At 45.8% G+C, this 26,751-nt stretch overlaps 2 protein-coding genes across 9 annotated transcripts in view; one reads left to right on the top strand and one right to left on the bottom strand.

Moving 5' to 3' along the window:
• Nucleotides 1-12,786, bottom strand: part of CEP295 (centrosomal protein 295) — a 212,246-nt gene extending 199,460 nt beyond the window's left edge. For 2 of the 4 annotated variants that reach the window (XM_029602320.1, XM_029602321.1), the window contains exons 1-2: nucleotides 12,470-12,777; nucleotides 2,970-3,106 (exon numbers count right to left, since the gene is read on the bottom strand). In XM_029602320.1, the coding sequence (XP_029458180.1) occupies nucleotides 2,970-3,106; nucleotides 12,470-12,545 (213 nt within the window). In that variant the 5' untranslated portion in view covers nucleotides 12,546-12,777. Of the gene's footprint in view, nucleotides 1-2,969; nucleotides 3,107-11,542; nucleotides 11,608-12,469 lie in introns of those variants that run through there. The other 2 variants (XM_029602323.1, XM_029602322.1) reach the window with 2 other exon arrangements.
• On the top strand, nucleotides 11,677-26,499 carry CEBPZOS (CEBPZ opposite strand). 5 transcript variants are annotated; one of them, XM_029602324.1, is made up of 6 exons: nucleotides 12,025-12,113; nucleotides 17,115-17,186; nucleotides 18,721-18,848; nucleotides 24,735-24,779; nucleotides 26,146-26,230; nucleotides 26,328-26,499. In XM_029602324.1, exons 1-5 carry the CDS (start codon nucleotides 12,040-12,042, stop codon nucleotides 26,226-26,228), a joined length of 402 nt encoding a protein of 133 aa, XP_029458184.1. In that variant the 5' UTR covers nucleotides 12,025-12,039; the 3' UTR covers nucleotides 26,229-26,230; nucleotides 26,328-26,499. The 5 variants fall into 5 exon arrangements, with proteins under 5 accessions (XP_029458189.1, XP_029458187.1, XP_029458188.1 ...); XM_029602329.1 differs by lacking the exons at nucleotides 12,025-12,113; nucleotides 17,115-17,186 and adding an exon at nucleotides 11,677-11,887; XM_029602327.1 differs by lacking the exons at nucleotides 12,025-12,113; nucleotides 17,115-17,186 and adding an exon at nucleotides 11,677-11,896.
• The last annotated feature ends 252 nt before the right edge of the window (nucleotides 26,500-26,751 follow it).

Raw genomic sequence — 26,751 nt, 5'->3', positions numbered from 1 at the left:
CAGGATGGGCCGGAAGGTCCCCTCCTTCTTGGGAACCACAAGTAGATAGAATAGCGGCCTCTGCTCTGTTCCGTAGATGGGACTGGCGTAATGGCGCCCAGCTCGAGAAGGCACTGAAATGTCTCGTGTACCACCTTTCGTTTTTCCACTTACGCGCATGGGGAAACCAGAAACCTGTCCTGATGATGACGTACAAAATCTAACGCATAACCTTGTCTTATCACATTAAGGACCCACTGGTCAGACGTCAACTTGGTCCATTCCTCGTAAAAGAGCAATAGTCTGCGCCCCCCCCCCCCCCCCACGACCGGAATCGAGGAATGGACCGGCCTCATTTCATTGCAAGGATTTGATTCTAGGGGCAGACTGGGGATTACTGGAACTACCGAACTGACGGCCTCGAAAGGACTTAGACCATGTATGCTGTCTGTTTGAACCTTGCCAAAAGGAAGGGCCCGAAGACCAGGACGGTTGAAACCTCCGATTCCCACAGAAGCGAGAGAGTAGCAAAGGAGCCCCTCAACTTGGGTCGATGCTCTGGCAATCTATGTACCTTATTCTCGCCCAGGGATTGAATCATATCCTCCAAATCCTTTCCAAAAAGCAACTTGCCTTTAAAAGGCAACGAACCAAGCTGAGCTTTTGACGAAACGTTCGCAGACCAATTCCGTAACCACAGAAGTCTGCACGCAGAGACGGCGGACACCATGGACCTGGCCGAACTACGCAACAAATCATAAAGCATGTCAGCACTATAAGCTATCACCGCTTCCAGACGCCTCTTCCTCCGAAAGACCTTCGTTGGCCTGTAGTTGCTGCACCCAGCGAAGGCCCGCACGTAAGGAAAAACTGCTGCACATGGCAGCTCGCGCTCCCAGAGCCAAAACTTCAAATATCTTCTTGAGCTGAAGTTCCAACTTTCCATCCTGCAGGACCTTGAGGGCCGTCGCCCCCATCACCGGGATGGTGGTCTTCTTGGTGACCGCCGACACCGCTGCATCCACCTTGGGAACTCGGAGTAGCTCTAAAGCTTCCTCTGGCAGAGGATATAGCTTATCCATAGCCTTACTCACCTTTAAACCCAGGTCTGGGGTATCCCATTCCTTGAACAGTAAGTCTGCTACTGAGAAATGAAAAGGAAAGGAGGTGGTTGGGCCCCTCAGGCCCAACAATACCGGATCCATAGCCGCCAGCTTAGCTTCCTCTGGCGGCACCTCAAGACCTAACTCCCCTAGAATCGCGGGGATAAGCGGCCCCAGTTCCTCCTTTCTAAAGAGGCGGACCACCTTTGGGTCATCCTTTCCACAGTCTGGGTACCGCGGTCTGACTCCTGTCGCTGATCCACATCTCTGTCCACCCCCTTCGGGGGCTTGGGCTGCAGGTCCTGGTCATCCGGCGCTGAGGAATCCGAGTCTGTATGAGACACTATGGACCTTAACGGGCGTTTAACCTTTACAGGGCCAGAGCCCTCCTTGGAACTGCCAGAACTCACCATGGACCTAGACCTCTTCCGGGTAGCTTTGTGGGGATCTAGTAAAGCAAATTTCTCCCCAGCCTGCTTCTTCCCAGACTTCCTGACCTAAGGCCTTATGAAGAAGCAACACAAATTCTGATGAAAAAGAGGAGGAGTCTGAAGCCCCCTCAGGGCTATCCTCCGACTCCAGAGAGTCTGGACATGCCGGGCTGCCGGGCCGCCCCCCCGGGACCATTTGTTGAGGAGAGAGGGACGGTGGTAAAATTCCCTCCCCCATCACGGCTCTCGTGGCTTCCCGAAAGGAGCCCAAAATGGCTTCCATTCCCGTACTCAACAGGAACAGATCAGCTGTAGAGGAACTCTGTGCAGCAAACCCCGAAGGAGCCTTGGCGCACAGTACCAACCATCCTGGGCCAAAACGGAGGTTCGCTCTTCCCTGGGGAGACAACCTGAACAAAGGCTGTCACGCGACAGGCGCGCATGCGCCGAGCTGCTTTGCTGCAAGCCGGGTTCCAGGGCATCGTGCGCGGCAGAAAAAAATATAAAGAAACGCGGCGAAAATGACGGCGACTCGACCAGCCGCAGCAGGGAGAGAAGAGTCGGCACGCCGAGACAAAAAACAACCTGCAATTTGTTTTTTTCCTCCACAGAACTTGCCCGGCAGCCGTCCCTAGTCCTGATCCTTCTGGGGGTGAATGAGCTGGGCTCCCCAGTATCACACCCAGAGCTACTCTCACCTAGTAATAGGGCCCTTGACCCCTACCAGCAGCTGCCTGCTACACCAGGGGGATAGTCCCCTCAGGACCTAGCAACCCCCTGGGAGGCTGAAGAAATCTTCCTTGGTTCTTTCTATTTTTTTTTTTTTAACCTAACTTTAATTTAAAGAAAACCCTAACCTTCTGCCTAACTGTCTATTACTAGGTAATCAGAACAGACTGTACGTTTTGCACCTCCACCATCTGCTTGAGACAAAGAAATACTGACGGACTGTAGGTGGCACCTTAGGATATAGGGCAGAGTTTTGTTAAAACTTCTCTTTCTCCATCTGCTGGAGGGGAGGCAAAACCTGGAGGGGACACCAAATCTGATCAATCAAAACAGACTGATGCCAAATTCCCACTGCAAAGATTTAATCTCTTTGCTAGCCACATTGTGTGAATCAATATGTGATGTATAATACCGACCACAAATTACATTTATTTATTTTTTATATACCGACATTTGATCTGAGATATCACATCGGTTTACATTCAGGTACTGTAGGTATTTCCCTATCCCCAGAGGGCTTACAATCTAAGTTTGCACCTGAGGCAATGGAGGGTAAAGTGACTTGCCCAAGGTCACAAGGAGCGACAGCAGGACTTGAACCCTGCTCTAACCACTAGGCTATTCCTCTTCTCTGAAAGAAAAATCAGCACGAGAAACCTTCTGTTCTTACACCTTTCCCATAGAAAGTTTTCTGTCAACCAAAGACATGCTATTGTAACTTTCTTACTTGTTGCAATCTTAGCTTTCGTCTTCTGTCAAGTTCTTCCTTTAAAAGCAGAGCTTCTTCATTAGGGCTAAGCCTCAATTTCCCAGCTTTTGCCACTTTCCTTTTCATTTTCTCTGTGTGTATGAAAAATTCCAATCCTGTATTGAAAAGAAGAAATATTTCTCTGAATTAGTACATATTTCATGCCATTCACAACAGCCTAAATCAAGGTTCAAATCCCACTTCTCTCACTGACACCCCATGTAACTTTGTGCAAGTTATTTTCTCTCCTATTCCCTCAGGCATTCACATATATTCAGGCACAATAAAGTCCCTGCTCTAAAGTGCTTACACTCTGTCACCGCTGTACAGTGTTGTGTATGTCTAACAGCTCTATAAAAAGTATTCTAAGTCCTAAAGTGGCTCACTATTAACAAAGCACCTACATTTTCATATCTTTTATACCCTAAATAAAGATTTATGGCACCTAACCTTTTTGGTCCAATACTTTCCTCCTAACTCCTTTATTCTCCGGGCTCAATGGGAACCAGGGCTAAGGTCCTGCATCATATGACTTCATTTGTAACGGCTCAGGAGATATTTTACTGCTGTATTTTAAATCCCTCTCTCTCGCTCACTTAGGCCAGTCATCATGGCAATAACTCTCAGCCTGAGGACATGCAGCCACACTTCCTTTGCAGCTTGCAAAGGCTACTTGATATCAAAATTGAATGATGGCCAAGTTTTTACATCCAGCCTAGGGACTATGAACGCTGCATCCTGAGCCTTACCAAGGAGTAGAATCCTGTCCAATCATTCTAACCCACGTCTTCAGCATAGCAGCATGTAGCACTGCAGCTGAGCCAGCCCTCAGTCTTTCAAATATGCCTTATGTCATCAAGACAACCGGTCCAAAGTTGTTTTACAACTGTTTTCCACTCTATCACAAGTTATTTATTGTGCAGTGATTATCTGGATATTTATTTTTTGTCTTATTTTATTACTGTCATGGCTTGATTTGTAGTTGTTTTTTTATGAGTTTGTTTTACTGGTTTAATTATGGATATGATTTTAAATTGTTATCCATTTAGTTGTACTCCTTCTATACGCAGTTTATCAAATTCAATAAATAATAAACATTCCAATATGGCTATAAAGTCAAACACCAGAGAATAGAGACAGTCATGATCTACCAACACCACAGGGAAATGTATCATGTGCTAAAAGCACATAATGCATTTCACAATTTAATTCCACTTCATTGGGGCTCAACACTGGATTCGTGACTAGAGTTTTTCTAGTGTGCCTCTTATTCGCCATCATCTGGCCTATTATGACCAATCGCTTGTTAACACCAGTAATGGTTTCCTATTTGCAAAATGCACCGCTCTAGTCTCTATCCGATTGTTAGGCCATGAGGCCTCCAGTTTTGACCACTGACCCTGCGTCGACTGATCTTGTCACACCACCCTCCATCCAGAGAGGCTTGCATCGGTGGTGACTATTATCCAATTCAGAATCTCTAATTCCACACCATGCTTGAGATTGGTGCAAGTAAGCACAATGAAAGACTATCCCTGGCTTCCCCCTTAATGGACGAAGAAGATGAAACTCTTCCAATAATGGATTCCAACAGGAGAAGAGTCTAATGCATTAATTTCAATGTTGATGCCATAGAACCAGACCTGTAAATAGTCCCAGACCCTGGGCACCGAAAGCTCTAGCAGAAGTCTAATCTGTCTCTGCAATTTCAGCACTCTATCTCAGAGAAAAACATTCTCTCCACTAGTTCGTTGAATTAAGCTCCAGAGTTTGTAAAAGGACTAAATGACTAGTTGCTAGATTCACCATCCATCCTAGAGACTTCAAGCGCATCGGTACCTTTTGTACTGATTGTCGACAGAGGTCATTTGATTTCGCAAGATAAAGCCAGTCATCCAGATACAAATACATCAATACACCCTCCTTTTGCAATGCAGCTGCCCCCACCACCATCAACTTGGTGAAGATACATGGAGCAGTCACCAGCCAAAGGGAAGGGCTCAAACAGGAAATGTTCCCTTAGGACCACGAACCTCAGGAATCTCCAGGGCTCCAGCCTGATGGCTATGTACAGATATGCCTCTATCAAGGCGAGAGATGCCAAGAACTCTCCCTTGTGTACCGCCGCTATGATGAACCTCAAAGTTTCCATGTGGAAACAGGGAACCTTGAGAGCTGCATTTACCTTCTTTAAAGCCAAGAGATTTGAGATGTAATCTTTTAATAATTCTCTTTTTTGTAAGTTGGGGCATGATTCGAGAGAATCTAGGTGTTATGACCTAGGTGTTATGCGACCGCGTCTACTCATGTCTTGTACTGTCCTGTTTCCCTCTCCGGGCCTGCTCACGGCAGGAGCCAGACTCTACCGCCATGTATCTCAAGGCCCCTTGTGGCGGCCAGGACGCCACTGCCATCTACGCAGACTCCACACCCTCTTTTGAAGTTGCTACAGCTGGAACCTCAGGGGAGTCCCTGACTGATGACATCACTGGGTCAGTGTTCTTAAGCACCGCCTTCGCCCCCTGTGTTAAAAACCTTGAAACTTACCCTGCCTGGTTTCCTCCCCAGAGATAGCCAGTGGTGAAACAGACTTTCAGTTTCAAAACATAACATTTATTAAGTAGCTTAGAGACCTTATAAGAGCTGGCAGGATTTGTTTATTTCATGCATGCATACAAAAATCAAAATAGCGGAAACTGAAGGGAACGAGATTGTGTTTGCTTCAGGAAGTAAATGGAGCTGATTACAGAATATACTGTTTCTCGTGCATTGCCATTTGCTCATCGTTTTAAATTTGCCTTGGACTTTTATACACTGTTAAACATGGCTCGCATATGCTTCTACGCAGACTCCGGGCCTTCCTAGGCGCGTGCGCCACCACGCCCTCTTTCGAAGTTGCTACAGCAGGAACCTCAGGGGCGTCCCTGACTGATGACATCACTGGGCCAGAGTTCTTAAGCACCGCCTTTGCCCCCTGCTAGCCGACTTGGCAACGAGTTCCATCGTTACTCTACTAGCTCCGTTCTCCTTGGACCTGTGGTGGCTGTCTCGGACCCTTCTTGGACTCTGGCTCAGGTACCCACTCCTCAGGGGCCTGTGTGCGCTCTCTCCGGAGACTCGGTCTCCTGGCTTCCCTCACTCCTAGGGCTAGCCCTGAGCCTTCCAGGAACTCTACCCACCGGCTCCCTGCTCCTCGGGGTTGCCTCTGAGACGCCCTCACCACTTGGGAGATCTATCTCTGTGCTTCCCCGCTCCTCAGGGCAGGGCCTGTGTTCTACTCCGGAGACTGCCTGTGCTTCCCTGCTCTTTGGGGCAGTGCCTACATTCAACGCCGGTGATAGCCGCACTCCCCCGTTTGTTCAGCAAAGGCGAAGCAACCTACTATTTAGGATTACATGCTTGGGCCTCCCATTTGTCAGCCACAGCGGGTGAATGCTGCAGGGAGGCTGTCCCTAGGAATGTTCAAGTGGGTGTGGATCATGAGACATCAGAGGATTCTGATGGGAAATTGGCTCTCTCACCTCTAGAAGCGGGAGAAATTGCATATGATTGAGAGCTGCTTTGGACTCTGCTCAGATTTTTCTTTTTTTCACAGAGATGTCTTGCTGAGTTTGTTGGCTCAGACCCTGATCACACGTAGTGTGGATGGAGGTCAATTTTAAGTTTCTTTTCCCCCCCAATGTGCAATGGCTCCAGAATGGATTCCCGGGGGTAAAGTCTAAGTTACCTCGGATTGGGAGATACCTCGTGATGTGGTTTGTGTGTTTCATGGGCCCTTGGCCAGAGGTGGGAGATGTTACCACCTGTTGGGGAGGAGCCCCACAGGTCCACACCGCTGGAAGGCGAGGTCTAATACAGCAGGAGCTCAGAGAGATTCTGTGCGATGGTCCCGAGGAGTGGGGTGAGAGACACATTAATGAGGGACCCCACAGTAAGCTGGTAGGCTGGAGAGCAGTACCTGGGCGGAGACCTCCAAGAGGGTGGTGCTAGGCAGGCCCGAGGAGCGCCGGAGGTATACTGCAGAGGCAACCCCGGGAGGCGGAGCTGTGTAGCGAGGGAGGTACTGATGCGATGATGTAGGCTACCCCACGGAGCGGGGAAGCCCGAATCGGGTCTCCAAGTAATGATGTAAATAACCCCGAGAAACGGGGGAGTGCGGCTATCACAGATGTTGAAGAAAGGTCTGCAGGCCCTGGAAACATCTCCTCCTCCTGGGTGAAGATGGATTTATACCAGAGTCCATAGGCCCAACCTCTCTCGGGAAGCTTCTGCCCTGGGGAATAAGGAGGCAATGACCATTGCCTCACCTTCCACTTCACTCCCCATCCAGAGACACCATAGGCCGAGGGTATGTCCCAACATGGGCAAAAACTGTAGTAGTCAAATTCACTTTGAGCATCTAAACAGCACTAACACAAACGGAGAGAAAGTGAGGGCTGAACTGCTATCAGATGGCAAGCCTCACGCATAGCAAGGCACTTGGACCTGTTTGTCCCTGGCATCTAGCTCTCCTGAAATTCAGCTCTAGGCAGCCCCCTGTGCGAACACCAGTGCCACCTGGGCGTACACACACCCCCCTCCAGGATGCATGCAAATACGCGCTCAAGTTTAGGTCACAGCCTTATGCGCTCAGGTCCCAGCACATGCAACTGCCTCGTGATGAGAATGCGCACACACGCCTACGCACATGAGAAAAGAACCACTGCAGTGGCCTACCACACAGCTAAGTAAAGCCTGCCTGCAACTTCAGTGCATTTAGGCCCAGATCCATTTAGCATCTGGCACCGAAAAATCATTGGCCTGAAGAGCTTCTCAACAACTCAGGCCTCTGGACTGGCCAAGAATCCATGGAGAATGGGGCCAAGAGCCAACATCTCACTAAACATGCTTTGCGTATAAGCAAATTAAAACCGGCAGAAAATCTCTATGCCTACTCAGTGCAAGTGTCTCTCTGCACCTCTGTGGGACAGGGAACTGCCAGCAATAGTTGAGGAGGGAATTCCCCTGCTTCTCCTGCTGACGCTGCTAGGGAATTGAAAATGGCTGCCATTTCTGCGGTCACAGAAAGCCTCAGTGCTAGACCCCGTCATCTCTGAGACTTGTTCTACCAGTGCGGCCATACTTGACGCAGACCCCTGAATGTTTTGCTGCATGCACACGCTATTCCTCCCCGCACCACCAACAGCAAGTAGGGGAACAGTCCCTCAGAGCCGCGGAGCCAACACCTGGTCTCCTCCACAGGCAGAGAAGCTACTGAAAAACCCCATTGCTGAGCTCCCTGAGCTGCTAAGGTGGCTCCCCTCCCCCTGAACCTCGCTGCTGCACAGATTCCTCTATCTCAGTGATGGCTAACCTATGACACGCGTGTCAGAGGTGACACGCCGAGCCGTTTTGGCTGACACGCACAGCGTTTCGAGGACTATAAGGAATTTTTTTTTTTTTTATCGGCTGCGCCGAGCCTTTTCTTTTTCAGCTGCGCCGAGCCTTTAAATGTGTTTTTTAGTTTCCCCCTACCCTCCACCAATGCCCCCGGGCGCAGGGAGGCTCATGCGTCGCAGCGATGAGGCTCAAGACAACGCGCTGATGCTCCTCCTTCCTGCCTGTGCGGCCCCAGAAGTAAACGTTGCCGGAGCCGCGTGGGCAGGAAGGAGGAAGCGAATCAGCGCGTGCAGAAGAGGAGGAGCCGCCGCGGGTCGCTGCGAATCCCAAGTCGCAGCGGCCCAAGAAGAGGAAGAGGCCCGGTAGCAGGGCTGCCGCGGCCCGAGAAGATCAGGGCCGCTGCAGAGCCCATCCTGCGGCGACCCGCGAAGAGGAGGCCCAGAGGTGAGAGAGGCTGAGGGCCCGTAGAGTGCGTGTATGAGGTGAGTTGAGAGAGAGGACCTGAATGCAGAGACAGCATGTGAGAGCCTGTGTGTGTGTGTGTGTGTGTGAGAGAGAGAGAGAGAGCATGTGCCAGTGAGAGCCTGTGTATATGAATGATTGTATGAGAGAGCATGTGCCAGTGAGAGCCTGTGTGTATGAATGATTGTATGAGAGAGAGCATGTGCCAGTGAGAGCCTGTGTGTATGAATGATTGTATGAGAGAGAGCATGTGCCAGTGAGAGCCTGTGTGTATGAATGATTGTATGAGAGAGAGCATGTGCCAGTGAGAGCCTGTGTATATGAATGATTGTATGAGAGAGAGCATGTGCCAGTGAGAGCCTGTGTATATGAATGATTGTATGAGAGAGCATGTGCCAGTGAGAGCCTGTGTGTATGAATGATTGTATGAGAGAGAGCATGTGTCAGTGAGAACCTGTGTGTATGAATGATTGTATGAGAGAGAGCATGTGCCAGTGAGAGCCTGTGTATATGAATGATTGTATGAGAGAGAGCATGTGCCAGTGAGAGCCTGTGTGTGTGAGAAAGAGAAATGCATGTGAGAATGAGAACCTGACTGTGTGTTTGAGGGAAGAAGATGGAGAAAAAAGAAACAGAAAAAAAGACAATATAAAAGGAATTGGCAAAAAAATAAGAAAGGGAAGGTGAAAAAAAAAGCCTGTGACCAACCAATTAGAAAACTAAGATCAGACAGCAAAGGCAAAAAAAAAAAAAATGTACTTTTTAGTGATTGGCACATGTACTCTTTGGGAATGTGCAAGAATAGCACTTTCTCAACGGATCTCACAATGTACGAGATCAGCATGGAGAAAGTGGAAGCCCACGGGGCCTGCACAGAGGAGGCAGCAGAATGGACTTCAGTGTCAGTAGCAGCAATCGGCACCTCCGCAATAGCCACGCGGCATCAGTGACAGTGGCAGCAGAGGAATGAGAGAGGTTCTGAGGTTGCTGGCAAAAGAGAGGGGGGTCTACCTTTAGTGTGTGAATGTGTATGAATGGGACTCTGCCTGGGGGTGTATGTGTGTGAATGCATGGGTGCCTGCCTGGGGGTCTGTGTGTGTGAGAATGAATGTGTGCATGCCTGGGAGATGGGGAGGGAGTGTTGTGAACATGAATGGGAGCCAATAAAAGAAACCGACTGACAGATGAAGTTTGTAACGCTTGCTTGGACTTGAAGTGTACGAAATACCAACCTTCAATTGAAGATTTAGCCAATGAAATTCAGCAACAAAAAAGTCACTAAGCAGGTAAGGTAAAGAATTATTTGTTTTTGCTTTATTAATAAATACAGTATATATATTAAAATTATAACTTTGTTGATTAGAGCTACAAATATCACAAAATTATGGATTTTTCTAGAAGTGACACACCACCCGAGTTATGCTCGGTTTTTTTATGAATTTTGACACACTGAGCTCAAAAGGTTGGCCATCACTGCTCTATCTAGTTCATTCTTTTTTTTTTTTTTACACTCTGAGAACAAATAAAGTTACATAGAAACCAATACTTTCCTTTGGTGCAGAGGTTCAGGTTCTAGGAGCGCAGGCCACATGGCAGATCAGAAAAAACTAGACCTTTTTCTTCTTCAAAACTTTACTAAAAACTTACAATACCTAATCCCTAGAATGGAACACAGAGCTGCTAGCAGAAAAAAAGAAAATCAGCCACATTAAAAAGGGGACCAACTAAAATAAAACAGTTGCTCTGAACCTGTAACTGCCTCAGCAGCCTCATGAAGGGGAGGGATCTGGACCACCAGCTTTACACTCCATGGAAGAAAGCGGCGAGCGTACAAAAGGGTCACCAACCCCCAGCTTGTCCACCCCAATCAGACAGGGAAGGATCCACTAGGACCCAAAAACCCCTGGGAGGAAGGTTCATAAATCCAAAACTGTCTCCTAACTGCAGACTTGCAGGTTTTGCACCATCTACCATTTGCTGGAGACAGAGAAATACTGAGGGACTGCAGGTGGCACACTGGGTTATGTACAGTGTTAGTGAAACTTTCTCTGTCTCCATCTGCTGGCATTGAGGGAAAACCCAAGAGTCTGGACTGATCTGGGTATGTATAGGGTACATGCAATTCCCTATTAAACATGGCTGATTCCAGAGGTTCTGGAGAACTGTAATAGAATTAATGAAAGATTATTAGAATTACTACAATTTTGAAGTACTAAACTTGCCAACTACACAACTTTGCAAATTCTAATATAGACTTGCTTGCAGCCCATTAAGATCTGACCGAGCTAATCTTGTTAGTTTATATTTTCTCTGGCGCACCATAAAGGAAAAGGAATGTAGAGAAGGAGATTTAAGAGAAAAAAAATAATAACTTATGTTTTTCACAAAAAACGCTCTACCCATCATCAAAGAGATCAAATGACTAACAACAGCAGATGTTTTGCCAAAAATGTCATATGCAATTTAGGACACGATGAAACCAGATAAATAATATACTGAAAATACAAGAGTGACCCACAATAAGTGTCATACAAGGAAGATAAAACAGAAAAAAAAAAACCCCTTTCAGCTGCAGCAGATGGAGAGTATGAAAGCAGAACCATAACATAAGCAACAAATTTCTCCAGAACCAGCACAACAAATCCCCAGTCACCTCCGAACAGACAGAAACAAACGACAGTACCGGGGGGGGGAGAAAAAAATCCACTCACCCGAACCGTACAACCTCCCCAGCAACCGCCTCCATCCACCGCCTCAAAACAGCCGTTCCTGCTTGCCCAGCACTCAGGCAATGACGTCATATCCGCTATTTAAACAGCCCGCCAATCCAGTGCCTTACGGCGGCTGGAAGTGGAGACGGGTTCTCTTTGCTATAGGGAGGGGAACAGACGACGTAACGTTTGCTGCGCCTGGCCTGCCATCCGCTGGCACCTTGCCGGCAAATGATGCAGCGCCTGTGTGACACCAGTTAGCCTATCCCCGGGCTAGAGATGTTGGAAGTGGCGGAAGTGATTTCCGGAAGGAGGGAACTGAAGCTGAGATTGCACTGCTGTGCCGTGAGAGAGGTTACCAAAAAAAAAAAAAATAAAAACGATTTATGGGTTGTTGGGTTCTGCACAGGAGAGGCGTCTCGTAGGACGAAGCGACTTTAGCGGTTCAGCAGTGCGGTTAGTTTTAAGCGCAGCGGGGTTTATATAATTGCATCGAAATGTGCTTGTACGCGTTACAAGATGTGTGCAGGCAATCTATGCAAAGGGAAGAAGAAATCATATTTATATTAAAGTATGTATTAGCCGCCTTTCTAAAAAAAAGTTCGGCGCAGAGTACTAGATTACTATTTTATTTTAGAACTGTAATTAAATCTGTGATGAATGGGATAAGGTGACTTGCTGAAGGTCACAATATTCTTTAGAGGTGCACAAGGCCCAGCATAGTCGCTGAGACTGTTTCACGGTTGTTTTTAGAAATATCGAACCAGTAAGTGTGATAGACGGGTTGGGGAGGCATTCTCCTTGCCTTCCCTCCCCTACCGTAGAGGCACTAAGTGAGTAGGCCTGTTCCTCTCACCCCCGACCGACCGCTTCCAGGCCTCCTTTTCACCAGATGACGGGTACAGCCAGGCCGACTCCACCACCTACCTCCGTTCCAGTCAGCTTCTGTCAACTCCGGTTGCTGTCCCGTCCTGCAGGGCCACCATTTCCCCCGGACCTCCATCCTCCCCTCTGCCGTGTGTGTGCAGCCGCGGCAAGCCCTGCAGGCGAGTACCCTCTCGAGCCAAGAGGTGCCTAGGGGACGGGGGACATCATTCGGGAGTATTCCATCCCCCCTCTTCCATTTTTTAATTTCATTCCGCGGTTTACCTTATCTCTTGCCTTCCCCTTCACTGATGGGTTTTCTTTTCCCTTAGTTGGTTCTAGTTCTCTCCCCTTTGTCGTACCATTTGCTAATCCCCCCCCCCGTTACTGTTTGGGTTAATCCCAGCCCCCTCACTCCTCTTCCTTCCCCGGCTGCAGGTAGCCTGCTTGGTAGCTGATTGGCTGCAGCTGCCTGTAGCCTTTGCTCCGGCCTCCCCCTTTTAAGGTTCAGTTTAAGTTAACTCTTTTCTTCTTCACAGACTGAGTCTGCACCGAAACTGTGTGCTACCCCCCCCCCCCCCAGAATAAGTACTTTCATTGAAACAGCTCCAAGACCCTTGGGGGGGGGGGGGGGCTTTTTTTCGTTCCTAAGAGGGGAGTTCTTTTTAGTTTTTCAGGTATCCCCTTTTCCTTTCTTTTTTTATTTTTGGTTGGCTCTAGTTGCCTTTCTCCCTTTTCCCCTCCCACCTCAGGGCTGTAACATTAGTCCCTGGAGGAGCTGTTTGCTTCCCCCCCCCCCCCCCCCCAACACTCTCCTTCAGGTTCATTTTTTTCCCTTTTCTTTCATCCCCCACTTTATTTTTTTCGGCTTTAATACTGCTGGATATGGCATCACAGAAGGGCACAGCAGCCAGGGCACAGGAGGGTGCCTGGCTGGCTGCTGCCACCCTCTCTCCTACTGAGGAGAGGGTGGTGTTTTTGAACATCCTGCCCCACCTACCGGACACCTTCCTCCGGCTCCACTTTGGTGGGATGGGGGCCTTCACCTCCCCCATAATGGCCATCTCGGTGGGCCCCAGGAGCAGGAGCTGCGGCACGTCTCCTCCTTCCGATGGCAGGCGTGGGTGCATCTGCTGGAGGAGGGAGGGGAGACAGAGGGGTGGAAGGTGATCACCTACCAAGGGGGTCCTATTTAAGATCTACTGGACTGCGGAGGAGGTGCAGTGCCACCACTGCTGTGGGCTGGGACATTCCTGCAGGATGTGCCTGGCCTCCTCTCCTAGAAACAGCAGGCGAGGGCGGCGCACCTCCTCCCAGCCGGGCCCCCTGGTGCCTCTGCCCCTCTTGAGCTGGACCCCTTCTCCACACGGATCCGAGGCCACAGCTCCCCCGGAGGTGTCCGAACGCGGCGAGACAATGCCCGCCGCACCAGACCATCTGGGTTCCACCTCCACCACCATTGCACCCCCTAAGCTGGCTACCACCCTCCCTGCCATGGGAGATGCCAGACCACCCTCTCCCCTTGACTGTGCCCCTCCCCCCCCCCCCTCTCTGAGGCAGTGCAAGAGGGAGAGGTAGCGAGCCAAGGCCAAGCGGGCGGCTGCCCCAGTAGGGGTCCCTACCGAGCAAGGTGGCCAACGTGGGGTTGTCAACGCCCCCCCCCCCCCCCCCCCAGCCCCTTCCGACCCCGCACCAGAGTCTTCGGAGGCTGCGGTTGCCCCTGAGCCGTGGCCCCTTATTGTGCTGGTGCCCTCTGTAGCGGAGGGCGCCATTGAAGTCGTGGCTGCCATCGAGCTGCTGTGTCTTTTGTTGCTGGAGCCCCCCGGCGAGGGGAGCTCCGAGGAGCCCATTATCATAGATCAGGGAGAGCTTGAGGCGAGGGAGACGGGCCCCATAGACAGGGAAGCAGCGCCACCCCTCGCCTCGGACTTCCCCCCTCACATTCTTTTCGTGGAGGTGGGTGGCGGAGATGAAGAGGCATCCTCCCCCCCCCCCCCCCGCGGTGAGCGAGGTGTGCGCGAGTGTGCTGGAGGAGATGGAAATGTAACATTACAAAGTAAATGATGGCATCTGCCCATTGCGTAGATATGAAAATCCCCCATCCCCTGAGAATTGTCATAAATTACATGTGGATAGGACATCAAAATATGAAAGTAAAGGGGAGACAGACAGACAGGCATGGCAAAGGTAGGATTTAAATATGGACAGGGAGGGAGCATGACACTTCCTTAGGGAGGCTGTTCTAGGCCGGCATACGACGCAGCAATTTGGAAAGCGTGAAGTCTGAGGGGCCGCTGCAATAAGACGTGTGCTGAAAATGGCCATTCATGGGGGCTTGATGCAATAAAGCGGGCCCAGCCTAACACACACGTTACATGCGGTTGGGCGCATGACTTGGACGCACTGGATTAACACTCAATGCAGAAAGGAGATCAGCGTGCCCAAAACACCCGCCCTAACAAATGCATAGCAGATAGCACCCACCACATGTAAATTCCATGTAGATGAGAGAATTAGCTATTTCGCACCCCCGGATGCAGGAAAGTGCTGCAGCAAATTTAACTCCAGTTTCAGAGATGGAGTAAAGTAACTTCATAAGTCAAGGAGTCATGAGAAATTAAAAAATGTGGGCCTCTATGTAACAATTGCTGTGTCTTCCTACTTAGTATCATTGTGACACTTTTATTTTTCTCCACCACAAGCAGTAAATTTATGTCTATTGGCTTGACAAAAAAATTTCTTATGGCCGCATAACTTAGATGCCCATAGCAAGGGGCGCTTAGTAGAAGACGCTTCAGCAAACTCAGGAAAATAACAGAAAAATAGTTCTGAAAAAGCAGGATAGAAATACGCTTGTACTGAATGCCTGTTGCGGGCACCTGAAGCAATTGAATGCTACGGACTTGCAGTTATCCCCTAGTGCATTCTTTTTATTTTTTTATTTATTTATTTATTTATTTCAGGATTTTTATATACCGGCATTCGAGAACGCAGTCCCATCATGCTGGTTCACATAAAACAGGGGTGTATCGTAAACATCAACTAAAACAATGGTGCAGAAAAGGCAGTTACATATAACAGGGTGATTAGAACTTGGCGGAGAAAGAAGAGAAAGGACAGGTTAAATAATTAATTTAAACATGTAAACAATAGAGGAGATGGTTAATCATGGTGAAGGTGGTGATAAGGATTGGCGTGGGAGAGATAGGTCAGTTTGAGTCCGGGAATGCTTGTATGAATATCCAAGTCTTTAGTCTTTTTTTGAAAGTTGAGATGCAAGTTTCCAGTCTGAGGTTTGAGGGGATGGAGTTCCATAACGGTGGAATGGCTGTAGAGAATGCCCGATCTCTTAGCGTGATGTGTCTGGTAGATTTGGGCGGTGGTACCTGTAGCGATCCTTTGTAAGCATCTCTTGTTGGTCTTGATGAATTATGTATTTGGAGAGGGATCTGTAGGTCAATGGGAGCCAGTTGGTGGATATTTTTGTATGTGGTAAGAATGGCCTTGTATATTATTCTAAAGTGTATAGGTAACCAATGGAGGCTCTTTAGGATGGGTGTTATGGAGGCCCCCTCCATTTTAATACTGCATCGAGTGCCCAGGGGATGTGGCTGCACACGTTAGGAACATGGGTGCAACGCATGCCCAACTGCATGTAAATCCTTGCGCTGGGCTGGGCGCACTTTTATTGCATCAGCCTCTGAAGATGGTAGTGGAGGAGAAGGGCGTTTGGAGAGAGAGAGAGGAGATGCTGCAGAATTACTGTACTTTGGGGCAGTTTTCTACAGTCTGATATGAAGCTGTAAGTTAAAATGCTTTGTTTGTCACCCAATATATACCTATGCAAAAAGCCTTTAGAGCAGTGGTTCTCAACAGGTGTGTCAGGACACACTGGTGTGTTGCGAGGTCCTGGGAGGTGTCACAGGGCCAGCAGATGGCTGCCTCCTTATCAGTCTGGGTGGGAGTTGGTTGACTTCTCTTACATTGGGCCTGATGAGAAGCTACTCTCACTTTCCTTCTCTTCTTTCTGGCCCAGGAGGAGACTGTTTCCTCCTTCACCCAGATCAGAGCTAGACATTGCCAGCTCCTGCTGTTCTGGGCCTGATGGGATAGCAAACTTTATCTTCCCCTTCTGAGTCTGGGAGTGATGCTGCTGCTGATCTCTTCACCCTGTGGAGGGTGGGGGAAAGGAGGTTGGGGGGTGCTGAGAAGATGATGGTGGAATGGAGAGGAAGTGTGGGAGGCTGCTGAGCAGGAAGAGATGGGAAACAGGGGTCAGGGTAGCTGGGCAGGCAGGGAGATGGGATGAAGGGGGGGTATGGAGAGAGGGAGCCTAGGGAAGAGGAGGGGGGGGAGGGGGGCAGGAATGCCGGGCAGGGATGTGAGTGTGAATGGATGATTGAAAGGGAGTAATTGGGAAAAGTGAAGGATGATGGAGGGGAAGTGATGGGGTGCGAGAGCCATAATATGTCAGTTTTGGGAATGTGCATTTCTTCTATCTTTGTACTTTGCTTAGTGGAGGAGGAAATGTATTTCTGTTTCTAGCTCTCCCGTTTTGCACTGCATGCAGAGTGGCTTTTTGAAGTTTCCATTCCAGTTTTTGTCTCCACATGTGTAATTTGTGGTCTCTTATTCTGTATTTGGTGAAGGTCGGATCTATATGTTTTATTTATTTAGATTAATATTCCGCTTTTCGTACTTTTTTCAGCACTTCAAAGTGGATTACATTCAAGTTCTGTAGATATGTATATATGACTGAGATGAAGTATTTTACTAGTAGGTAGGGATTTCTATCAATCTTTTTTGTTGTTTTCTCACGCTCAGTAGGACATGCACTGGTGCTGCACTGCTGCCTCTTCATAACTTTATTGACTTGCTTCATTTTATACCAATATTTATCTATCACCTTTTATTAAGATCTTGAATTAAGAAATTTTTCTTCTGATTTCTCTGTGTTAAGCCTATAAATGGATATGATTAAAATATATTCAGTTTATTTTGGAATGATAGCACAGATTTTTAAACCCCAAACATTAAAGGGGCTGATCTACTAAGGCAACATCAAATCTACCCATCAATGGATGGTGTTAATGGGCCGATTTTTAACGTGACTGCCATTTATGTCAATGGGGTGTATCTCCTATCAGTTGGGCCGATACAGTAAAGTCCGCGGGAGAGCGGGTGATTCTCTATTCTCTTTTGGACCGGAGCGGCGGCTGTCAGCGGGTTTGACAGCCAATGCTCAATTTTGCAGGCATCGGTTCTTGAGCCCACTGACAGCCACGGGCTCGGAAACCGGACGCCGGCAAAATTGAGCGTCCGTTTTTCGACCCGACAGCAGCAGGCCAACTTCAAAATATATATATTTTTTTTTTTTGTTTTTTTACTTTTGGAAACTTTCGGGACCTCCAACTTAATATCGCCATGATATTAAGTCGGAGGGTGCACAGAAAAGCAGTTTTTACTGCTTTTCTGTGCACTTTCCTGGTGCCTGAAGAAATTAGCGCCTACCTTTTGGGTAGGCGCTAATTTCTGAAAGCAAAATGTGCGGCTTGGCTTCACATTTTGTTTTCTGAATCGCGTGGGAATACCTAATAGGGCCATCAACATGCATTTGCATGTTGTGGGCACTATTAGATTCGGGGGATTGGACGCGCGTTTTTGGCCCCTTACTGAATAAGGGGTAACGCTAGCGCATCAAAACGCGCGTCCAATGGCGGGTTAACAGTGCGCTCCGTCGGAGCGCACTGTACTGTATCGGCCCGAGTGTGTGCTATCAATAAGTAATAAATAGGAGTGGATTCCAGACAGTGGTGTAAACTTCACCCGGTAGCCCCTGCAGTGCAGGGAAGCCCAAGAAAACAGGCCCACTTTCAGCTGCTGATGGAGTTCTTCCCTCCCTCCTTTTCCCCATGCTCTGCAGACCCTTTCTGAAATTGCTTCGTAGCCCTTAATTTGAATTTGTGCCACCGATTCCTTAGTTTTTCTGCTTAAAATGTGACAAGACAATGTGTGCTATTTCTTTGGCCCCATGCTAGTTGCACATCTCTGCCCTGGTCTCCAGGAACTGATAAATCTAATGGGGCAAGTCAGCCATAGTTTATTATGCAAACTGTACGTTCTGTGGGCCTGATTCATTCTGTCTAAATTGTTTCAAATATAGTTGTTGGGTGCAGAAAAAGAAATGTAGATAAATGTCAGATGTTTAGCTATAATCATATCACAACATGTGCCAACACACAAATTGTTATATTAAGACAGTACAGTTGAATGTGGAATAAAATGTTATATTTTCCATTTCTATCTCAATGTAGTCTTAAGTTTAGGAAGGCTCCGGTCATGGAATCTTCAGCAAGAAAGATCCTCAAAGGAATTGTGCTTTTAGAAGTTGCAGGCGTATTTGGAGCATACTATCTGTATCATAAAATGAACACAAGTCAAGGTAACACCACTCTGTGTTTATTAATCCTGGGGGAATTATGCGAACAAAAATGTAAAAATCTGCAAAATTCTGCATATTTATGTTGGTCAAAATAACACAATTTACATGACAGTCTTTAAGTAATTACATTTTAAATTAATACAGAAAAGTTATTACTTAAAGATGCAGAACTTTAAATATTTTGAGCAGAATTCCCCTAGAAATTCACTGTAAGAGTGTCCCTTCCACTCACTCTCCATACTTCTCAGGCCCCAACTCCTCCAGTATCTCTCCCCTCCACCTCTAGGCTCAACCCCTTCTGCTTTATCGCCGTTCTCAGTACTGCCCCTCACACAGGCTCCTTCTGTCCCTCTTTCTCACACACATGCTCCTCTCTCTAGTGCACACACATCCCCTCTTACAGGGTCCCTCTCTTGCATACAAACGCACACATGCTCCTTTTCTCTCACACACATTACCTTCACACGGGCTACCTATGTCTCTCACGTACCCCTTCACACAGGCTAGCATTCACATACACACAATCCCTTTTTCATACATACCAGCTCCCAATCTTACACATTCACGCTCTCCTCATATAGGCTCCCTCTGTCTGAAACCCACACTCAAGCACACACACACAACCCCGGCTCTCTCTCACAACCCCCTGCTTACCCTCCTTGGTCTCTCTCATCCCCCTGCTCTCTCTCACACCTTCCTGCTTAACCCCCCTTCCCTTCTCTCTCCCTCTCACACACACTCACGCTCACTGGGGCCTTCATCTACACCGCGAGTGGAGCACATCCTGTGGCATGCAGGGGCCTTCATCTTCGCTGTGAACGTACATGCTCCAATGCTCTCTCTGCTGGCATTTGGTCACCAGCAGTTTGATTTCCAAAACACATCCATATCTTTATAACTGGTGTATGAATTGGCTACTAATGCAGTGCAAGAACATTTTTGTATAAAGATGAAATTCTTATATAGGGATATCAATCCAGCCAGGAATTAGATCAAAATCATCTTTGATTTGATAAGGATTTAAGAGATCTTTGAACAATCAAACATTCTGACTGCTTTCTCTGTCCACTCCAACCTCACCTCACCCTTTTCACTTCAGGAAAGGAGGAAGAGGGTAGGGGAAACAGTAGAAGATTCCCTGTAAGCTGTTTACGAGAAGAGGGGAACAGGAGCACACACCCTGCCACTATCTTTAAAAGATTGAAATAAGAGGTGTGAAAACTTTCAGGAATTCTGATTCTGTGGCAGATTGTAAAATATGCAATTTCTCCCACTGCTGCACAATAGCAGGAGGCTAGGGGCACTGGCTATAACCACTACAGAAACCCAGATTGGGGATCTGAAGTCCAGTCAGTATACTTCCCTCTACCTATCCTGATGGAATAGACTTCTTAGTAGAGACTAAGTACGGCTTTACATGTAGTCATTGATTGGTTCCACAGATCCCCAAGAGAGCCTTCTACAGTGTGAAGTCAACTTCTGTAGTCTGGTTTAACTATTGACATTTGATATTCCATTTTTACCATGAATAATCTCAAAGCAGATTACAGTACATTTAAAGTTGGTTACAATAATATTTAGATCAACCAAATATTGGTTGAGCATCTGTATATTTAAGGACAGGATTCATAGGTTATTTTGTTGTTGCTGTAGAAACAGGAATACTTGTGTGATAACTAGGTTGTTGGACAAGATGTGTCTATTGGGAATGCTTGGCTAATGGGGGCTGTTTGTTCATGCACTTGCAAATGAAGCAGAGTGTTTTGAACTTGATCTTGCTGTCTCTTGGCTGCCAGTGTAGCCAAAAGAGAATCTGTTTTAGGTGGTCATATGCTTTTGCACATACTAGGATTATGCAGGAGCTGGAGGTGTTTTGAATTGTACAGGGAGATGCCATTGAATAAAGAATTATTCTGTTGATTAGCGCATGGATTACCATAGCCAGATTGTGTTTAAGTAGTTTTGCCCTTGATGGATTTGACATAGGTGTATGAATGAGGTTTTTAATACTTTGGAAATGTGTGTCTCCATACTGAGGCTTTAATTACGTAGGACCCCTAAGCTTCATACTGATTCTTTGGGATGTAATTGGTGAATGTAAGAGATGACCTTGGTGGCTAATCCAGAGAGTCTGATTTAGAAGGGTTTAATTTGTTTCTGGTTGCTGAGATATTGTGCCACTGATGTAAGACAATGAGTGAGATTTGAAATGAAGGGCAATTGGTCGGCTCTGATTTTAACGCAGAGTTGAATGTCATCTGCAAAAAGATCATTTAATGCCCCATCAAAATCTTTTTTCTCTATTATACTAAATAATTTCTTCCATGCTCAAAAAACACGAGTCATTGCTTAATTGAAAAATCCTCGCTGGAGGCTACAGAGTAAACTCTAACTCTCGTAGCCTACCTGATTTAATCGAAACGAAAAATTTTTTAAGGAGTAGAGGAAGGGTTTCATATACATGAGTTTTAAACCACAGAATGGTATACTCGGTTTGCCTGTATAATCATAAACCAAACCTCCTCCACCCTATATTTTTTTCGATTTCCATGCATCATAGGTAAAACTGCATATGTTTTTTGTTCTTTTTTTCTTTAGTTTTATATTATATCAACAAACTTTTCAAAGCATGCTTTAAATGTCCCGACTTATCTGATAACGCTGAAAAGCCCGACGTAGCCACGTTTCTGGTCCATAACAGGACCTTTCCTCAGGGAATATTCTCCTGTTTTCAATCAGTCGGTGTACCACGATAACTAGAACAAAATGCAATGATGTTATCTTTCTTCAAGGCGCCATTACACGCTCTTCCACTCTCAAACGCCTATTACTAACAGCCACAGCTTTTAACCTAAGCACACAGATGGTTCCAGGACCAATCACAACATCCGTTGCTGTGACGTAATCACGTGTAATTCAAATCAATGAGCCCCAATCCAGCGCTTCATTTAATCCCTGAGGAGCTTGTGTTTTAAGAGTAAAAATCCAAAATGCTTCACGTTTGTTCAACAGACTTTCGCGATCTCCTCCTCGTAAAGTTAATGGCACATGATCAATCACTGTCCATTTTAGTACACTGTATGAATGACCCTGCTGTACACAGTGTGTAACAATTGGTGCTGTCAATGTGGATGTATTCAATTTAGATTTATGTTCATTTAATCTCACTCTAATTTTGCGGGTAGTTCTGCCGACATATACACAAGGGCAAGGGCAGATGATTACATAAATGACGTGATCAGAGTTACATGTTGTATTGTGTTTACAATAAACTTGATAGCTGTTACAGGTTCCTGCCAATTCTTACCATCTATGCTGTTTCTACAGTGGGGACACTGTCCGCACTGTTGATGTCCCGTTATCAAGACTTGTGAATGCGGCAGAGATTGAGCATGTACCAATTTGTCCTTGATATTGGCACCACGTGTAGTCACAATGAGCGGTGTTTCTTTGAAAATGTCATGTAAGGCTAATACATGCCAATGACGGCGTATCGATGATGAAATAACATTTGTAGCCACTGATTGTTTCAAAACGCAAACAAGTTGTGGATTCTCTTTAGAAGGTTTGTACTGTAACAAGCTCTGCCTATCCGAATATTTCGCCCTTTTGAAAGCCTTCTTGATTGCCGATCTCGGATACCCGCGTTCAAGAAATCTGTCACACAATCCACATCCCAGATAACATTTTTAGATGTTTTGATTATCTTGGAAGAAGGTACATTCAGAACCACTATGTACCGTAAACCTACGGACAAAAATAATTTATTGAAATTTCACAGCCACCACCCCCATTCCTTTAAGTGTGGATTACCTGCAAGTCAGTTTTTTCGTGCAAAACGAATTTGTTCTACAATGAGGGATTTTGAAATTCAAGCATCTATTTTGTGTGACAGATTTCTTGAACGCGGGTATCCGAGATCGGCAATCAAGAAGGCTTACAAAAGGGCGAAATATTCGGATAGGCAGAGCTTGTTACAGTACAAACCTTCTAAAGAGAATCCACAACTTGTTTGCGTTTTGAAACAATCAGTGGCTACAAATGTTATTTCATCATCGATACGCCGTCATTGGCATGTATTAGCCTTACATGACATTTTCAAAGAAACACCGCTCATTGTGACTACACGTGGTGCCAATATCAAGGACAAATTGGTACATGCTCAATCTCTGCCGCATTCACAAGTCTTGATAACGGGACATCAACAGTGCGGACAGTGTCCCCACTGTAGAAACAGCATAGATGGTAAGAATTGGCAGGAACCTGTAACAGCTATCAAGTTTATTGTAAACACAATACAACATGTAACTCTGATCACGTCATTTATGTAATCATCTGCCCTTGCCCTTGTGTATATGTCGGCAGAACTACCCGCAAAATTAGAGTGAGATTAAATGAACATAAATCTAAATTGAATACATCCACATTGACAGCACCAATTGTTACACACTGTGTACAGCAGGGTCATTCGTACAGTGTACTAAAATGGACAGTGATTGATCATGTGCCATTAACTTTACGAGGAGGAGATCGCGAAAGTCTGTTGAACAAACGTGAAGCATTTTGGATTTTTACTCTTAAAACACAAGCTCCCCAGGGATTAAATGAAGCGCTGGATTGGGGCTCATTGATTTGAATTACACGTGATTACGTCACAGCAACGGATGTTGTGATTGGTCCTGGAACCATCTGTGTGCTTAGGTTAAAAGCTGTGGCTGTTAGTAATAGGCGTTTGAGAGTGGAAGAGCGTGTAATGGCGCCTTGAAGAAAGATAACATCATTGCATTTTGTTCTAGTTATCGTGGTACACCGACTGATTGAAAACAGGAGAATATCCCCTGAGGAAAAGGTCCTGTTATGGACCAGAATCGTGGCTACGTCGGGCTTTTCAGCGTTATCAGATAAGTCGGGACATTTAAAGCATGCTTTGAAAAGTTTGTTGATATAATATAAAACTAAAGAAAAAAAGAACAAAAAACATATGCAGTTTTACCTATGATGCATGGAATCGAAAAAAATATAGGGTGGAGGAGGTTTGGTTTATGATTATACACGCAAACAGAGTATACCATTCTGTGGTTTAAAACTCATATATATGAAACCCTTCTTCTACGCCTTAAAAAATTTTTCGTTTCGATTAAATCAGGTAGGCTATGTTACAGCTACGAGAGTTAGAGTTTACTCTGTAGCCTCCAGCGAAGATTTTTCAATTAAGCAATGAGTCGTGTTTTTTGAGCATGGAAGAGATTATTTAGTATAATAGAGAAAAAAGATTTTGATGGGGCATTAAATGATTTGATTCGTTAATTCAAAAAATTCCCCAAAACAAATTGGTGCTTTTTGAGGTTTGGTATCTGCAAAAAGATGACACTCAGTGTTGAAGGCCTGAATGAGGTTGCATATTAAGACAGGTATAAATGTTAAAAATAACTGGGGAGAGGACGAAGAGCTTGAAAATATCTAGAGACTGAAAAATATCTACTTATAATCTAGGTGAGGTTTAACAGATGATAATGATCTGAAGAGAAAAACGGCAGAGCCTCTCATATCATGGGCTTTTGTCATTTTTCATATATCTAGGGCTCATTTTATCAGTATCCTGTAAACATCACCCATAGGATGATCCTTAGAATCTAGGTGGGGGGTTTAGGATTGATCATAATCATAAATCAACATTTTTCAGCCCTCAAATCTATCTAATTTAAGAACAGAGGGGCTGAGAATGGAGAAAACAAGTAGACACAAATGTGGGCTTTGAAAAATTATCTCTGAATGACTTATTCCTAAATACTGTTTCAGTTAAAACTGATTACCATGTAAACATTTTTCATGTGAATTGTACATCTTTGCATGTATCTGAAAATATTAATGTAATTTTTTTATTAGATTTCAGACATACAATGAACAGAAACTGGCCATCAATTCTAGAAGGTAATTTTGATTAAACCTGCAAGTTTGACAAATGCATTTCTTGCCATTATCCCGTCTGTTGGTCCTCATGATTAAGCATCACATCTGCATTAATGCCTCACTAATTGGCAAATCTTCCATCTGATTCTTTTTGTCTGGTCCTCTCCAAGTAAACAAGTGCATTAAATATGCGGCTTCATTTGCATAGCTGTGAGAATTGCCATTCTGATGCCATTACATTTAATTTTGTCTTTGAGAGTGCATGATTAGTTATTTTAACAGCCTTACAAATTGAATTTTTGTACCCTTTAAGTTGCTTCCCTGAGGCTGCCCCTAATTAGCTGATCAAGCTTCACTAGTGAGCTTCAACACCCATAAAAACTGAGTTTTTCATATATTTTAATTTCTCTGGGGTTGTCATATCCTTTTCAGGCAAAAGGCAAGTGACTGATTGACCGCCAAGAAAACAAACTAAAACCCCATAGGTCCCCAAGAACACAATTTAAGTACACTTTATTGTACAAACAGAACTAGCCCAGCTCATTTGCTTCAAGAATCATAAATTGTCTCCACCTCTAAGGTCAGTTTATAGGTTGTTTGTGTTTGATGTATTGTGATTTTTAACTGGGATTTTAAACAGCATACTGACTGCCAGATTTACTTAAGTGTATAATGCTGAGGGTGCATACATAACTGGCATTCAGAAACTTGATATAGGCATGAAAGAATCCAGGAAGAAAAGAGGTGGTGGTGGTAACTATCAAATATGGAACCCTGTTTACTATGGGATCATCTTCCATTCCATGCACATGAGGCAAATCATGGATAAATGAGTCCCAGAGTACACCGGTGTAAGGATGAGGGCCAGCCAATGGCAGTGTCAATAAAAAGCAGACTTAATCTTTGTAGTCTTGTCAAGAACAGGTTCTTCCTTTTATATTCAGTGGAAAGAAGCCTACGTCTTGTGGTCTGTTTAGAAAAAAACAAATGTGCCTATAGTTGTCACCATGTCTGTCTGTTCATATGCATCTATCATGTTCATACACTGTGAATCCCACCAATTCCATTGTCAGCTGTGTGGTCTGGAAACCTCAGCTGCCCTTGTAGTACTAGGCTGGGGGAGGAGGGATTAGCCCTGCATGTCGTTGGAGGGTAGGAAGGCAAAAGTTCCATACCAACTTTATGGTAGCATGGTGTCCTCCACGGTGGTGGGAACGACTGAAACATGCCTTACATGTGCAGCAGCGTGAGCTTTCGTAAGCAGTCTGTGCCTTGTGCAAGTGTATGAACATTCCAGCTCTGTAAAAATGAGGTTGACTTGCATTTACTATATTGATGGCCACCTAGTTGCTGCCAAAGTGGTGGCTTATCTTCTTTATGTTTACAGCGTTTTACAAATCCAATGAATGGGCTGGAATTCATGGAATACGAGAGAAAGATAAAGAGACCTGGTCCAGAAGTGGAAACTAGAAGTAAGCATAATGAGTTGTGTAATATGAAACTTCTTTAACATGTTTCTTGTTGCTTTCTTTTCAGAACTTATGATTCTTGTTTGATCATGTTTTCTAGATCTGTTATGAAGCAGCATTGTCTTGTTCTGCATCCAACATGAACTTTTTGATTTGCAAAAAGGAAGAGCAATCAGAAGAGCTGGTGTGAATAGTTAATTTTAAATCTCTCTATGGCTGGTATCTAGCCTGCACCTTTCTTGAATCCCAAATAAAGTACATAATTTGACCTCTGGAGAACTCATTTTGTTGTTTCTAACCATCCTAGCATCTTAATCGCATGCCTTGCAGCCCAGTGAAAATACAGGGACCACTGGCCCAATTCATCAGCATTCTCTGAGGAGTAAGTATGGGGGGTAAGGGAGAACTACAGGAACTGATTCAATATCAAGATCATCTAGTGTTAGTTGCAGACCATTGAATAGCCATGACCAGCAATTGTGGCTAGAACCTGGATAAGTTGGGCATATTTAACATAAAATTAT

Source organism: Rhinatrema bivittatum, chromosome 5 (genome assembly GCF_901001135.1).
Source record: "Rhinatrema bivittatum chromosome 5, aRhiBiv1.1, whole genome shotgun sequence".
Taxonomy (NCBI): Eukaryota; Metazoa; Chordata; class Amphibia; order Gymnophiona; family Rhinatrematidae; genus Rhinatrema; species Rhinatrema bivittatum.
The sequence above is the reverse complement of the archived record's forward strand: the minus strand, read 5'-3'. Positions and strand labels throughout refer to the sequence as shown.